Raw genomic sequence first — 13,622 nt, 5'->3', positions numbered from 1 at the left:
ACACTATCGATAGCAGAACGTTATGCTCCATCCGCCTTCATTTCAGTCACAACACAACAGTTTATTAAGCTACGCGGTGGCGTTTTCTGGATTTACACTGGGACTTAACGGGTTACGCGATTTGGGAGCCGTATGCAACAAGGTGAGAGACAATTGTGGTGGCTATTTATTTATTTTATTACGAGCTATGCCTGATCATGTTAGCCACTAATGCTAAGTCTAATTGTAATCATGTTAGCCACTGACTATTAACGCTAAATGCTGACTTCTCAATCTCAAGCTATTCGGGCTAAAACCAGAGAATGATTACAACCGATGCATTCATTAAACTGATGTTAGGGGTAACATTAGTTGGATTGGAACGAGTGTATTGTTGGCTAGTAAAATCACAGATTAAGGCAGCTCAGATGAGGACAATGGGTACAGGTCCACCCACCCGAGGCACCTAAACATTGTGGGGCAAATTTATGCTTTCGAAAATGGTCGGGAAATAATGTAATTAAAGTACCGGTATACATGATTTTAACTATAGCCCCATAATTATGTGCCCTCTCCCTACGCTCATTCTGTAGCTCTGAGCGTAGTGCTTGTGATTGTAGCGTTCAACTTCTTGTTTATTTATCCCACAAATGGCTGGCTACAACAGGTTTTAGAGCAATTTGTAGCCGCAATTTGCAACAGTAGATTTGTTTCATTTTATAATGGGTTGAATCTAGAGTTGAAAGTTTGCAACACCAGCCATTGATTGACATCCAAAGTTTCAAACAGAAAAGACCGATCTGATTGTATTAAACGACTTTAAACTCACCAAAATTGAAAGCTTGGATTCAATCTGCAAAGTGCGTTCATAAAAATCCACCGTAGACATGTTATGAGCTACTTTCTGCTAAGAAATTCTGCCAGATGATAATTGGGAGTTTGGAAGCCTCGTCGAAATGACTCCGCGTACCACCTGTTTCGAATTTGCACATAATGCTAGGAAGCAGCAGCACGTTGCATTTCCAACACGAAGAATGATCACCTGCACATAATTTCTTGACAGGAAGTAGAGCTCTACGGTGGATTTTTATGAAACAAACACTTTTTTGTTTGAAAGAGGATAATTCAATGTGTCAATGCAGCTGGTGACTGCAACTCTAGATTCAACCTATAACAATTCTATTGTTACAAATTACGACTATATAAATTTGTAGCATTTGTAATGTAATTAAACAAAAAAACAGATTATTATAGTATTTGGCCCGTCATTTGTAAAATAAATGTAGATCTAATCTAAAAAATGAATCAAATCGATAGCAATCAATCAAAAACAATGGTGGCCACTGGCCAGCTAGTGCTGCACGATTCTTGCTGAAATGTGAATCTCTGTTTTCCTCCACAAGAATTGAGATCACGATTCTCATTTCTTCCAATGAACATATTTATTGTCTTTAGTTGTTACTACATTCAAAATGTGGCACCTGGAGCCAACTGCTGTGGCTTTAAACTGGCGACATCAAAGCTCTCTTGTAGCAAAAACATAAGAGTAACTAAAAATGAATTGGACAGCCAACTAAGTTAACTAACTAGTGCCCACTGTTCTCGGGCCCACTGTTCCGGTTACCAGGACAATCACCTGGAATACTTGAATCCTTATTACTGCAGCTCTTGTTTCGGAAATACAACCCAACCCTGCTACGAGCTCTGTCTCTTGAAATGAGAGACGTACAACCGAGCGTCATGTTAAAAGTGCATATTTCATTGTGCCTCCTCCATCAACACAATGCCACATGGACCTGTTGCTGTTGTACATTCAGTTACATTTGTTGTACACTCACTCTCCGAGTTATAAATGAATAAAATAACACTTGAGGATTTTAACTGTGTGCTCCTCTTATAAAGAGACAATCTTTTCATTGCGACTGTCTGAGTAGCTATTGTCCACGTCTTCAAACTAATTTAACAAGGATGTTTCTCAAAAATGATATGCCTCCCTTCTCTGTCTACTAGACTGATGGTGGTGGCGGGTGCTGCACTCATGGAGCCATCAATCAAGTCTGGAGCCAACCAGGTAGCTGACGTAGTGTTTGTGATCGAAGGGACGGCAAACCTCGGCCCCTACTTTGAATCTCTTCGAAAGAATTACATTTTGCCCGCTATTGAGTAAGTGTGCATGGATCATCTCTGGATTTTGGTGATTTATACGGAGTTATATTTAATTGGTGGCGCCTGTGTCTCGAAACAACTGATCTTAAAGCTTACAATGTGTAGCAGCGGCCCATTGTTGTGAGCTTACAGATCTGCTATTTTCATGTGGGAGACATGATACGCAACAAAGTATCTGTGTTCATTTTTATTTCGTTTTAGTCATAGTGTTTTGAATAAGATTTCATTTAGTTTTAGTAATATTCTAGTCATCTGAAAATTTGAGTCATCTGAAAAGCCGACAAACGTATTTTGGCAGACCTTGATGGCGGCATAATGGCTGATTTTATACTTTGTTGCATGCTGAAAATAGCCGATCTACAAGCTCACAACATGTCTCAGCAATAAAATGAGTTATTATGTCTTGTAGTTCTGTGGGTTCTTTTCTGCCCCCCTCCTTAGCATTTTAGTCTAGGTTTTATTTATTGACAAAATTGTCAATATATTTAGTATTTTTAGTCAACCAAATTAACACTGCAAAGTATGCATCAGTTTTTATCTGTCTTCAGTGATTACTGACTACCGTAATTGACAGACTGATATTTAACACAGATACTTCAACGGAGGCCCCCCAGCAGAAACAGACTTTGGTGGAGATGTGAGTATTTCCCAACTACTTTTGCTGCAAACATAAAAAGACGCTTTTTGCTAATTTGTCTCTTTCTCTCTCTTGCTTTCTCTCTGTAGTATGGAGGAACACAGTATGGTCTGGTGGTGTTCAACACAGTTGACTGTGTTCCAGAGTCGTATGTGCAATGCCACGCACCAACCAGCTCGGCTTTCGAGTTTGTGTCTTGGATTGACAGCATACAGTAAGTTATGCAATGTCCAGCAGTTGACTACAGCGCTGACACTCTTGTGAATTAACTTTAAAACAATAACAACAGTCATTTTGTGAGAATTCAAATGACCCCATCTTTCCTGACACAGATTCATGGGAGGTGGAGCAGAGAGCTGTAGTCTGATCGCAGAGGGCCTCTCTGTGGCCTTGCAGCTCTTTGACGACTTTAAAAAGATGAGGGAACAAATGTAAGCTAGTCTTTCTGTTGTACACCACACCGCTGGTTCGTTGACATAATGCATCACATCACATTGCAATGCATTATGTCAACATAATCGCTACGCTACACCAGTATCACTACTGTCTGGTAGTGGTGCAAATATTAATGTATACCATTACCTTCCCCCGTGGGGAAGGATTTACCATATACCTTTACTCACTATACAGTCTCTCTGTACTAAATACCCATCAATCTTGAGAGAAAGTCAGCTGCCAGTTAGTCTTGCTTAGCCAGACGACTTGAGATCTGGTGAATTCTAAATTCAAGCGGCTAAGATTGGGTAACGCAATTCAGAGATTAAAAAAAAAAGTACATTTGCAATGCAAAGACTTTAGGGCACTATTATGATCACTTTGGGAACTTTGAGAACCAGTGATGTAGAACGTTTTTCAGAAAACTGTTAGGATTTAGAGGACATTTTGGTCTTAATGGGCTAAATCTCTCCCCAGAGGTCAGACACACAAGGTGTGTGTGCTGCTGTGTAACTCTCCGCCGTACCTGCTCCCTGCCGTGGAGAGTGTTAGCTACACCGGCTGCACTGCAGACAACCTGGCTAAACTCCTCAGAGATGTGAGTGACCTCTGAGACCTTGTGTGATTTGGTAGGAAAGTTGTTATACAGTCTTTCTGCCAACCCTTAAAAACCCTTGCATTCATGCTTCAAAAAGGTCTTAAAAATGCCACAGACGTGTAAATATGAAATATTTATTTTTCCTATGTTTTTTTGTGTTCTTGATAGTCTTGACAGCTAAACCCTGTAATACATGAACGACGGCTGTTATGTTTGTGAACCTTGTCATTTCTGCAGCGAATCTCTTCTCAGAAAATAGCTGATGTATACAAGCTGTGTTGAATTTCACCAAAACACACCCACACATGTATCATGTGCTAACCGAGAGCTGTTCATCCTTTTTTAGAGAGGAATTCATTTCTCAGTTGTGGCACCACGAAAACTGCCAGCTTTACGTGCTCTTTATGAGAAGGCCTCACCGGTTGTGGGGCCAGCGGAACAACATCCAGACTACAGTCAAGACCCCTTCCATATGGTCTTAGTGAGAGGCATTGCCCTTCCAGGTGAGAACAGAGACATGAAGCAGACATGCGCTGTTATTACGCTGCTAGTGTAATTTAGTTAACGTTGTCAGCATAAGTACCATGTCATGTAATACAGGGCAACGGATGATTAAATGCCGGCTATTTAAATGTCAAAACCTAAATAAAAAGCCGTTGTAATAAATGTTTCACTTTCTCATAAACAATATGTTAATAATACTGGAAAAGGTTGTTTGATCAGCTAAATCTGCCCCATAATTAATTTCTATATAATTATATGAAGAAATATTGTTTACATATGGACTAGTGCCTATTTATATGTCACACATGGTCTCTTATCTCTGTTGCCCTTTTTTGTAATTCAGAGTTATAATGTAACTTTGACAAAACAAACATATTGACATCTTGTATGTTGCTTAGATTACAATTTAGATTACTCTGCTTTTTTGTGAGCCATACTCATTAGGCTAAACATGCCAGACCCCTGGGAAGGATTATTTTGTATCTGTTTATCTGTCTCCAGTTTCTAATGGTGGAGGACCAGGGCCTCTGAAACCCGTGCTGCCCCCCCAGCCCCTGCCTGTCCAGCCGCATGGACCTCCTTCACAAGGCCCTCCTTCTATTAGTCCAGCCCATCCTTATCAGGTAATAACTGAACGGCAACACATAGAAAGAATGCCCCCCACGTTTGTTAATCTGAGAGTGTAACCAAAATGGACCCTACGAGTTCATTTGGTAACACTTGTACACTCTCGGAGTAAAAATCAACAATGAGTATTGTCCTGTGTATGGTAGCTCTTTGGAACTTGAATTCCTTTCCCTCGCATTTTGCCCTGCATTGTTCTTGTTTAATCTGTATCCGTCCAGAACCCCCCCTCGATGACAGCCGCCCAGGCAGCTGCACAGATGGCCGTGGAGGCTGCCAACAACCAAAAAAGCAGATGTGAGTAGTGAGGCCTGCTGCGCTCTCTGGGTCTTTGGTCTACAATCTTTGATATTTGCAACAAATGAAGATCATCTGAATCTCTGAGTGCCATGAGTTGTTCTCTTTGTTTCTTCAGTTCCAGTGATGGTGAATCCGAGTCCTCCGTTCACGGCACAGCAAACTCTCCCATCCGTGGCTGGAGTTAAGTTGGCCCCACCTGGTCAGCCTAGTTTATCAACGGTCACCACGGCAACACCTACCATGATGTCACAGCAACAGGTCCCTCCCAATCAACAGCAGCAGCAGCAGCAGCAGCAGGTTCAACCCCCAGGACAGCCACCACCCAATCAACAGCAACAAGCACCTCCCCAGCAGCAGGCTGCAGCCAATCAACAGACTCCACTTTCGGCACAGCCTGGCATCATGGTAATGTACCCATCTCTGCACATATGTATGATGATGTGTTGTGTCAATTATTGATCAGGGATAACGACTGATTGTAAGTATTCAGATTACTGTCAAGGCATGGAAAAGTATACCAGTATTGCAGTTAGTTGTGCTGTGAACATGCTTACGGGAAACAATTGTGAATGTTTACTGATAACACTGACTGAAGTGATAATTTACACTCATTTCTATTCTATGATGTACTAATTGTGCTGTTATTGTAATATGAACATAATGGGACACAATTTATTTAGCCTCGAGGTTAAGTTGGATATGTAAATGGTAACTCCTGACAAACATATCTCTCCATAACTTATCTAGTAAGTCTTACTAAATGGCAAAGGCTTTGCAATTAAAAAAAAAAACCTACTGCTGTTCTCTAAGTTGTGTTGTGTATTATTTTCTAAACTGTACCAATAGTACATACTACATCATCAAGTATAAATGATTTGCTATACCCTCCTATTCCCCTAATAGACAGTTGTGGCTGGAGCACAGGGCAATGCCAATCCAATTGGACAGCAACAGGCAAATAAGATTGTCGCATGGAGTGGAGTTCTTGAATGGCAAGAGGTAACAATTTAATTATACTTCACTAGCCCTTCTTACTGATATTGGTGCAGGCGGTGAGGAGATATGGCGGTGTTTCTGACAGACAGACACACATTCAGACATTGACTGAATTATAGTATGATTACTTAATGTAATATTATTACACTCATACAGAGACAATTTCTTTTGGGATATACTATACTTTCATATATATTCTGTAACATAATTCATTATTGGAGGAGTTGGTCTTCATGAGGTCCCAACAGCAAGTCTAAGAACAACCTGTCACATCTAGTGTGATTAATTGCTGAGTTTGCCTCATAATACTAGCATTGATTTAGCTCAAGGTCAAAAAACTGATTTATTTGACGGTGGCAAAATGGAGTCAGGAGTTGATGGCTTTTCTTGTGACACTTGTCAACCCAGCTCAGTGTTTGTGTTGTGAAATGCAGAGTTCCACACAAAATGTTGGTGGAGCTTTCATGCTTGCTGTTAATTTGATTGAATACGTTATTAACAGTTTGCAAAATAGTACAGAGGTACAATTATACAATGATGCTAACAGTAGAATGAATTCAACCCCATGTTTGTGCAGAATTTTGGTTAAACGAGATCACTTTATGCCGTCCAATGCATCTCAGCAGGCTTATATATATATATATATATATATATATATATGCCATTCAACTTAGGCTGAGCTTGACCCAGAGTCCATTTCTGTCAATATAATGCATTCCGTTTTGGCTTAATTGTAAATCGGCAATCTCTTTCTGGTGTGAAGGTCACCTCGGATACATTTTTTAACATCGTTACGGTTTTATTTTTCTTCTATTGAGCATCAGGCTCATTCTGAACCTGTCTTTAACACACTGGATTCATTTCCGTCTCCTCCATGGCATGCTTAACATTGGCCATGAATGACCCATTTGTCTTCTAAAGAAAACCTAGCACAATACATGTATAATCGCAAGCAGAAAGCCTGCCCAATATGGGATTGATTAATTATTGATTACTGTATTGATGCCCCAAAGAAGAATGCTGCTGGTTATTTTCCCAGTGGGAGTGGTGTATATTGACCCTCCTAAGAGCGTTACATTCCGTGGTTGTCGGAACATGGAATGTTAGCCACGTTTGTTTTCTGTGTATAGTTTAGCTTAACTTAGTAACCTCATTTGTCATCTATCGCTGTCATTTCGGCAGTCGGCACCAAACCCACCTCTTCTTCTCTGTATTCATACTTCCCGCAGAAGCCTAAAGCCTCGTCTATGGATTCCGCTACCAAGCTCACTCGCTCTCTGCCATGCCAGGTGCAGGTCAATCAAGGAGAGAATCTGTGAGTTGCCGAGCTACATCAAAAACTATATAATTAGCAGTACTAACAGATAGATTGCAATATTATACACACCATTATATATATATATAATAGTAAGCACCAGAATAACAATGTCTTTTCCCTTAACAGAAACACAGACCAGTGGCCACAGAAGCTTATCATGCAGTTGATTCCACAGCAGCTGCTGGTGAGTCTTAATATGTGTGTAGGAGTGCAGGATGCATCACTGTTTAAAGGCATCACTAATTCATGAAGGAACAAGGAAACGTCTCTGTCTGTCTTACACTCTCTCTCTCTCTGGCGCTCTCTGTCTGCAGACAACCTTAGGTCACCTGTTCAGAAACTCTCGGATGGTTCAGTTCACCTTCACTAATAAAGACGTGGAGTCTCTGAAGGGCCTCTATCGTATAATGGCCAACGGGTTTGTAAGTTGTCCCACAAAACTATTTTTTTGATTGTTTGTCTTTGTTAACTAAACTATTTATAGTCCAACCGTGTCATACATGGATTCAAATTATGCAATAGCAGACCCCAGCAAAACATGTCTGGGTCAACATTTCTGTACTATCGCAGACAGAAAATCGGATTCTGCTAGACTTGGCAAATGTGGGTGATTCTAACATGCTTTAAAAAAAATGCACAGTAAACGCGATAGGCATCCTGAAAACAAATCCATTGCATTCATCGACAAATAATGGAAAATAATGCCTTAGTTAGGCCCACTACGGTAATTATACTGACCTGCAGTGCTGTGTTGAATACACTAGAGGGTGCACAAGGCCAAACTATGAATCATATAAAGTGCTATTCATTGTTCTGGTTTGATTCGGTTCCAGGGGGCTACTAGCTGCTTGGAAGGATTTTCTCAATGTGGTACACTGTCTTTGAATGTTAATCAGATTTGAACTTAGAGAAATTATGAACTGGTCTGCATCTTCGCCTGTATTTGGTTTGTGCTTTTGGAATTCACTGTATGAATCCGATTAAGTTGTGTTTTCATGTAAACAAATATGATTTGAAGTGGAAGCTTGACACAAAACAAACGCTCTGCAATTCACAATGGCTTCCAAGGCTTCACGCTAGTATGTGTCGGACTGTCCTGCAGGCCGGATGCGTTCACTTTCCCCACACGACGTCCCCCTGCGAAGTGCGGGTGCTGATGTTGCTGTTCTCCTCCAAGAAGAGAATATTCATGGGCCTCATCCCCAACGATCAGAGTGGCTTTGTCAACGGCATCCGGCAGGTCATCACCAACCACAAGCAGGTCCAACAGCACAGAGCGGTACGTTGTACTGAAGTGTGCGTGTCACTTAAATCGTCACTCTGTATGTCCTTCACCACACAAGTGCTGACATATTTTTCCACTGAGCTAATAGCACACCTACTTAACACAGCACAGAACCAGTAGTGGTCATACCCTACCACAAGATCTCAAATGCTCAATAAGACAAGCAGGAAGAACAAATACAACCACTGCAGTTGTTAGTTAAATTGTATTAAAAATACTCTTATCTTACAGATTGGCCAAAAAAACGTCACTATTATATATAATATAATAAAAGTGTCATGGTGTAGCACCCATGCTTATCTGCCTGGCTGTCTGTTTCTGATGTGATTTTTGTAAATCATACCAGGCAGAAACATAGTATACAAATATTTGTTATGGTATAGGAATTTGCCTCTGCATTGGGAAATTGAGTATGGATGGTAAATCCACTGTTTGGGAACAACTGATTTAGTGAAGGCACAAGAATGATTTAATGAAAACTTCCTCCGACTCTGTCTGTGTTTGTGGTCCTGCAGCTGGGCGGTGCTGGGGGTCCGATGCCACCGGGCCAAGTCCCCGGCCCCAACCAGAACTTCCTCAACAGGCCCACTGGCCCCATTCCCTCTGTCGCTCATGGCCAAGTTCAGCAGCAGGTAACGTTGACCCACGCTGGCCCGTTTTGTCTGTCTGTCTGCCTGCACACCCCTCCTCTCTGAACACTGCTCCTCCACCTCTGGCTGCTGCATTGCCACCCTGTTCAAAAACCTCTTCTGGTCCGGGACAGGTTGTCCCTGGATGTCTGCATGCCCTGCTGTGTTAACCCTTTCCTTCCCTTTGTTTTTTTCCCCCACCCACACCTTCTCCTCCCTGCCCTTTTCCTGTCTCTGGTCTGTCCTGTGTCCAGTCTGTGGTGGTGGGCATGCCCTCCGTTAGTCAGGTCACTATGATGGAGGAGCAACAGAGGCAGAACAACCTGGTGAGACCTTTAAGTCCAATTTGCACTTTGTCGTCTCAACACTGCCAAAATGGAACGTTAACAAAAAGTGATGCCGCTGTACGACAAAGTATAAATTAGCCTTGCAATGAACCGTGCAAGGTATGAAACATGAAGTGTACTGGTGTTGTTGGTAGAAGTACAAATAAAAATGCACTCACTCACGCACACACACAACCACGAGTCACTCTCCTTCACTGTTCAGCAAAAGGCTTATTTCCACTCAACAGCATGTTTTCTCTGTTTTCTCTCGCTGTTGAATACTCACCCCATACAGTAGCATGTCTGTATAATGTTTGGTTTTTTATGAGAAGCACATTTATTCTTGTGTACCAGCTGGCATCCATAACGTCAGGCATCTCAAGTCTCTACATAATGACGACCCACACAAGGCTCCTTGCACTGCCACAGTTATTTAGTTCTTTATTCCACACATTATCAGTGTAGCCCAGTGGTTAGTTCATGTCCTTAGCCCTATTCTAATTAGGGATGTCCCGATACTGTATCGGTATATCGGGGGGAAAAGTATCGGTATCGGCCCTTTTTGGTCATATCGGTATCGGCGAATATGCCAGTCTAACCGCCGATCCGACACACGGGTAAGGGGTTGTACCTGTAGTTGTACTCCAGTAAAACTACATGTGTGTCATGCATCCAGATGACGATGAGAGCTACTGGACCGGCCAACCAGCAGCCATCCGTCACCGGCGTGCCGCCCAACCAGGTCGCTCAGGGCGGACCGCCCCAGGGCCCCATGCTCCGCCTTCCGAACCCGGGGGCCAATCCACAGCTGCGCAGCCTGCTCCTCAGCCAACAGCAGCCAGTAAGAGCACAATAACATAACTGTATGAGTAAATCTAATGTCCATTACATGCATCAGCACACTTGAATAACTCGCCATGCAAGTATGTGTCTCAGAATGTCACGTGATCTTTAGGGTTGCACACAAACTAAATTAAAACACGGAGAATCTTTGTAGAAGTACAAAAACGTTTTTTAATATTTAATATCTTGTTGTTCATGTCCCTCAAACTTATTTCTAATGGTTTGAGCCTAAATAACTAGTCCATGTCATTTATGTTTGGCTTCTAAAGCTTTTTAGCTGCAGTACCACAAATCCACAATGTGGTGGGGCGCTGTGTATGTAAAAAAAGATCTCCGCCACACCATCATCCCAGCTACTCCCTCCCACATATTTGACTGAAGAAAAAAGACGATGCAGATTTGGAACTGAAGAGGGGGATATGACATCACGAGTAGCACCAAACCAGTTGGCCTGTTGTGAGACCACTGAACATAAAAACACAAATATGACGAGAAAGTCTCATTGTTTAACATTGGGTGTTTTGTTCGGGATAGAAGACACGTAGGAGAGCCCAACAGAACTACAGAAAAGTTTAAATTCATGTTGTAGGACCTTTAACATCTTGTGGTCTGTGTGTGTCTCTCTCAGCAGGGTGGGGTGTCTCACATGCCTGGCATGATGCCTCACCAAGGCTTAGGGCAGCAGTTGGTACACCCTGCGCCAGGAGGCGGGCCTCCAATGCAGGGCCAGTGGAGACAGCCTCTATCAGGTAGAATGTCAACTGTACTCAAAAACATGCCATGTGTGTTGACAGTAAAGTTCTACTATGCAAGTGGTTTATTGCTTGCAAATTACTACACATTACGATATTGCCAGATCCCAATTACACTTGGTGTAATTACTTGGTGTATATTCTTACACACTTCACTCTTCGCCTATTCAAATAAAATGGAAGCAAATATTCTTAATTCTCAAAATGAAGTAAAAAAATGCACAGTGTAAAATAAGTATAAAGTAAGGTAGAATTACACTAAGAATTAATAAGCTCACAAGTCCCAAGCAGTCGTTTTTATGTTCTAAACGATTTCACATTTCTGGTTTTTCAAACCACTTTACCTCTAACGTAAGTCAATCAATACATCTCCCTCTCTCTCTCTCTCTCTCTCCATCCTTCCATCATTCTCTCTGCAGGTCAGATGCTGATGGCTGGAGGTCAGAGAGGAGCCGTGGCACAGCCAGGAATGCCCCAGGTCTCCAGCGTTATGGAGGATGAGATTCTCATGGACCTTATATGATTTTTGGACTTTTTCCCCAGTGTTTTTAGTTTCACCTTGGCATCTGTTTGCCTGTCATTTAAACATACTATGACAAACAAATGTTACTTTCGCCACCTGCTGTACTGTATGTTCAACTTAAAGGCACACTTACTTCACCCCTTTTGCAAGCAACGATCGTATTTTAATGATGTTTGGGAGACGAGGAACACTTTCCTTGGGTTTTTAAGTGGGTAATCTGTGTTTTTAGACATTTTAGTATTTCAAAGTGTCCATGATGTCATGGACACTGGGCTCACTTCCTTCCTGGACTACAATTCCCACAATGCACTCCTCCTCCTTGTGGATAGAGCGTCGCAGTCCCGCCCCCTTTCAGAACGACGAGGGAACCAGAAGAGAATTCCCCATTATCTTTTCCCATAGACTTTTCAAAACGTATTTATTTAAAGACCTGTAAACCTCGTACAAAGCCTACGGCCGAGTTGACAAATCATGACAATAAACAATCGGGCCGAACAAATAATTACAGAAAAAAAAGGTGTTGTACACTGCCCTGTTTTTCTTGTAAATAAACTCGGCTGTTGGCTTTGTCCGAGGCTTACAGGTCTTTAAATACGTTTTGAAACGTGTATGGAAAAATGAATGGGGAATTCTCTTCTGGTTCACTCGCAGGGGGCGGGACTGCGACGCTCTATAGGGGGTGGGGCTGTTTTACTGAGAACATGTAGTCCAGGAAGTAAGTGAGCCCAGGACACTTTGAAATACTAAAATATCTAAAAACACATCACCCACACATTGCATAAAAACCACAGGAAAGTGTTTCTCGTCTCCCAAACATCATTAAAATAAGATCTGGTTGCAAAAGGGGTGAAGTGTCCCTTTGACTCCTACAGAACCATTTTCTGTTTTACTACGTTAATTAGTGACACACATTATGAACATAAAACCTTTCATTTATATGGTCAAGCCAGCATTCACATACAGACTCATACTTCATGGTAATCCACACATTGAAGCCAGACAGCCTATTGAATTCAGCCCGTTGAGGAGTTGTGCTTCTGATAACTTGCCTCTGAAAATACCTGTTTTACATTTTATTACTGAAGTATAGAATATTTTACTTTGCTGGTAGATTTTTTATTTTAATTGAGGTACATTTTATTGAGATTAAATAAATAAATACATGTTTTGTTAAGGCACATGGCTCAATGGAAAACTAATTTCATCACGATGAGAAGGTTTTTAACAGCGTGGCCTGCCAGGCCTAGGGCTGTGCTGTCTCTGCAAACCCTAACGTCGCTCAGCGACAATGTCACAGCAGTGCATTTACACACAGGACATGATGGATTGTGGGGACCGGAGTTACACGATTGGTCAGCTGGTCGGCGCCTAGAAACAGACTAGTCAATCACGGAGCACTCGTCCCTCCAGGCTTGCTGGCTTTGTGCAATGTTTTTCATCAGGCTGCACAGGTTCAGTGAAGTCGGTGCATTTAACGCAGATTTACGAGCTCACAAGTTAAAATGGCAGATCTTCAAGCTCACTGCGCGGTTTGTATACACAATGCACAGATCTACAAGCTATCGGTGTGGCGCAATGCTATGCATTAATAGCTTGTATATATATATATAGTGTAGTAAGTCACATCAGAGTTGATCCGATAAGGTGGGGGAAAAAAGAAACCGAGGGGATCTAGGTTTGTGTTACGGCTAGCTGATTTGTATATAG

General features: G+C 41.9%; 1 protein-coding gene across 2 annotated transcripts; it reads left to right on the top strand.

Annotated features, from left to right (window-relative positions):
• Positions 1-13,093, top strand: med25 (mediator complex subunit 25). Of its 2 annotated transcripts, XM_080775933.1 has the most exons (20): positions 1-142; positions 1,990-2,142; positions 2,737-2,782; positions 2,872-2,996; positions 3,115-3,213; positions 3,695-3,815; positions 4,162-4,318; positions 4,821-4,942; positions 5,165-5,240; positions 5,359-5,648; positions 6,147-6,242; positions 7,469-7,554; positions 7,684-7,741; positions 7,872-7,979; positions 8,660-8,836; positions 9,358-9,474; positions 9,726-9,797; positions 10,474-10,638; positions 11,269-11,389; positions 11,812-13,093. In XM_080775933.1, the coding sequence occupies exons 2-20, from the start codon at positions 1,994-1,996 to the stop codon at positions 11,913-11,915; spliced, it is 2,289 nt and encodes a 762-aa protein (XP_080632059.1). In that variant the 5' UTR covers positions 1-142; positions 1,990-1,993; the 3' UTR covers positions 11,916-13,093. The 2 variants fall into 2 exon arrangements, with proteins under 2 accessions (XP_080632059.1, XP_080632060.1); XM_080775934.1 differs by lacking the exon at positions 9,726-9,797.
• The last annotated feature ends 529 nt before the right edge of the window (positions 13,094-13,622 follow it).

Source organism: Protomyctophum bolini (genome assembly GCF_963924005.1).
Source record: "Protomyctophum bolini genome assembly, chromosome: 11".
NCBI lineage: Eukaryota > Metazoa > Chordata > Actinopteri > Myctophiformes > Myctophidae > Protomyctophum > Protomyctophum bolini.
The sequence above is the reverse complement of the archived record's forward strand: the minus strand, read 5'-3'. Positions and strand labels throughout refer to the sequence as shown.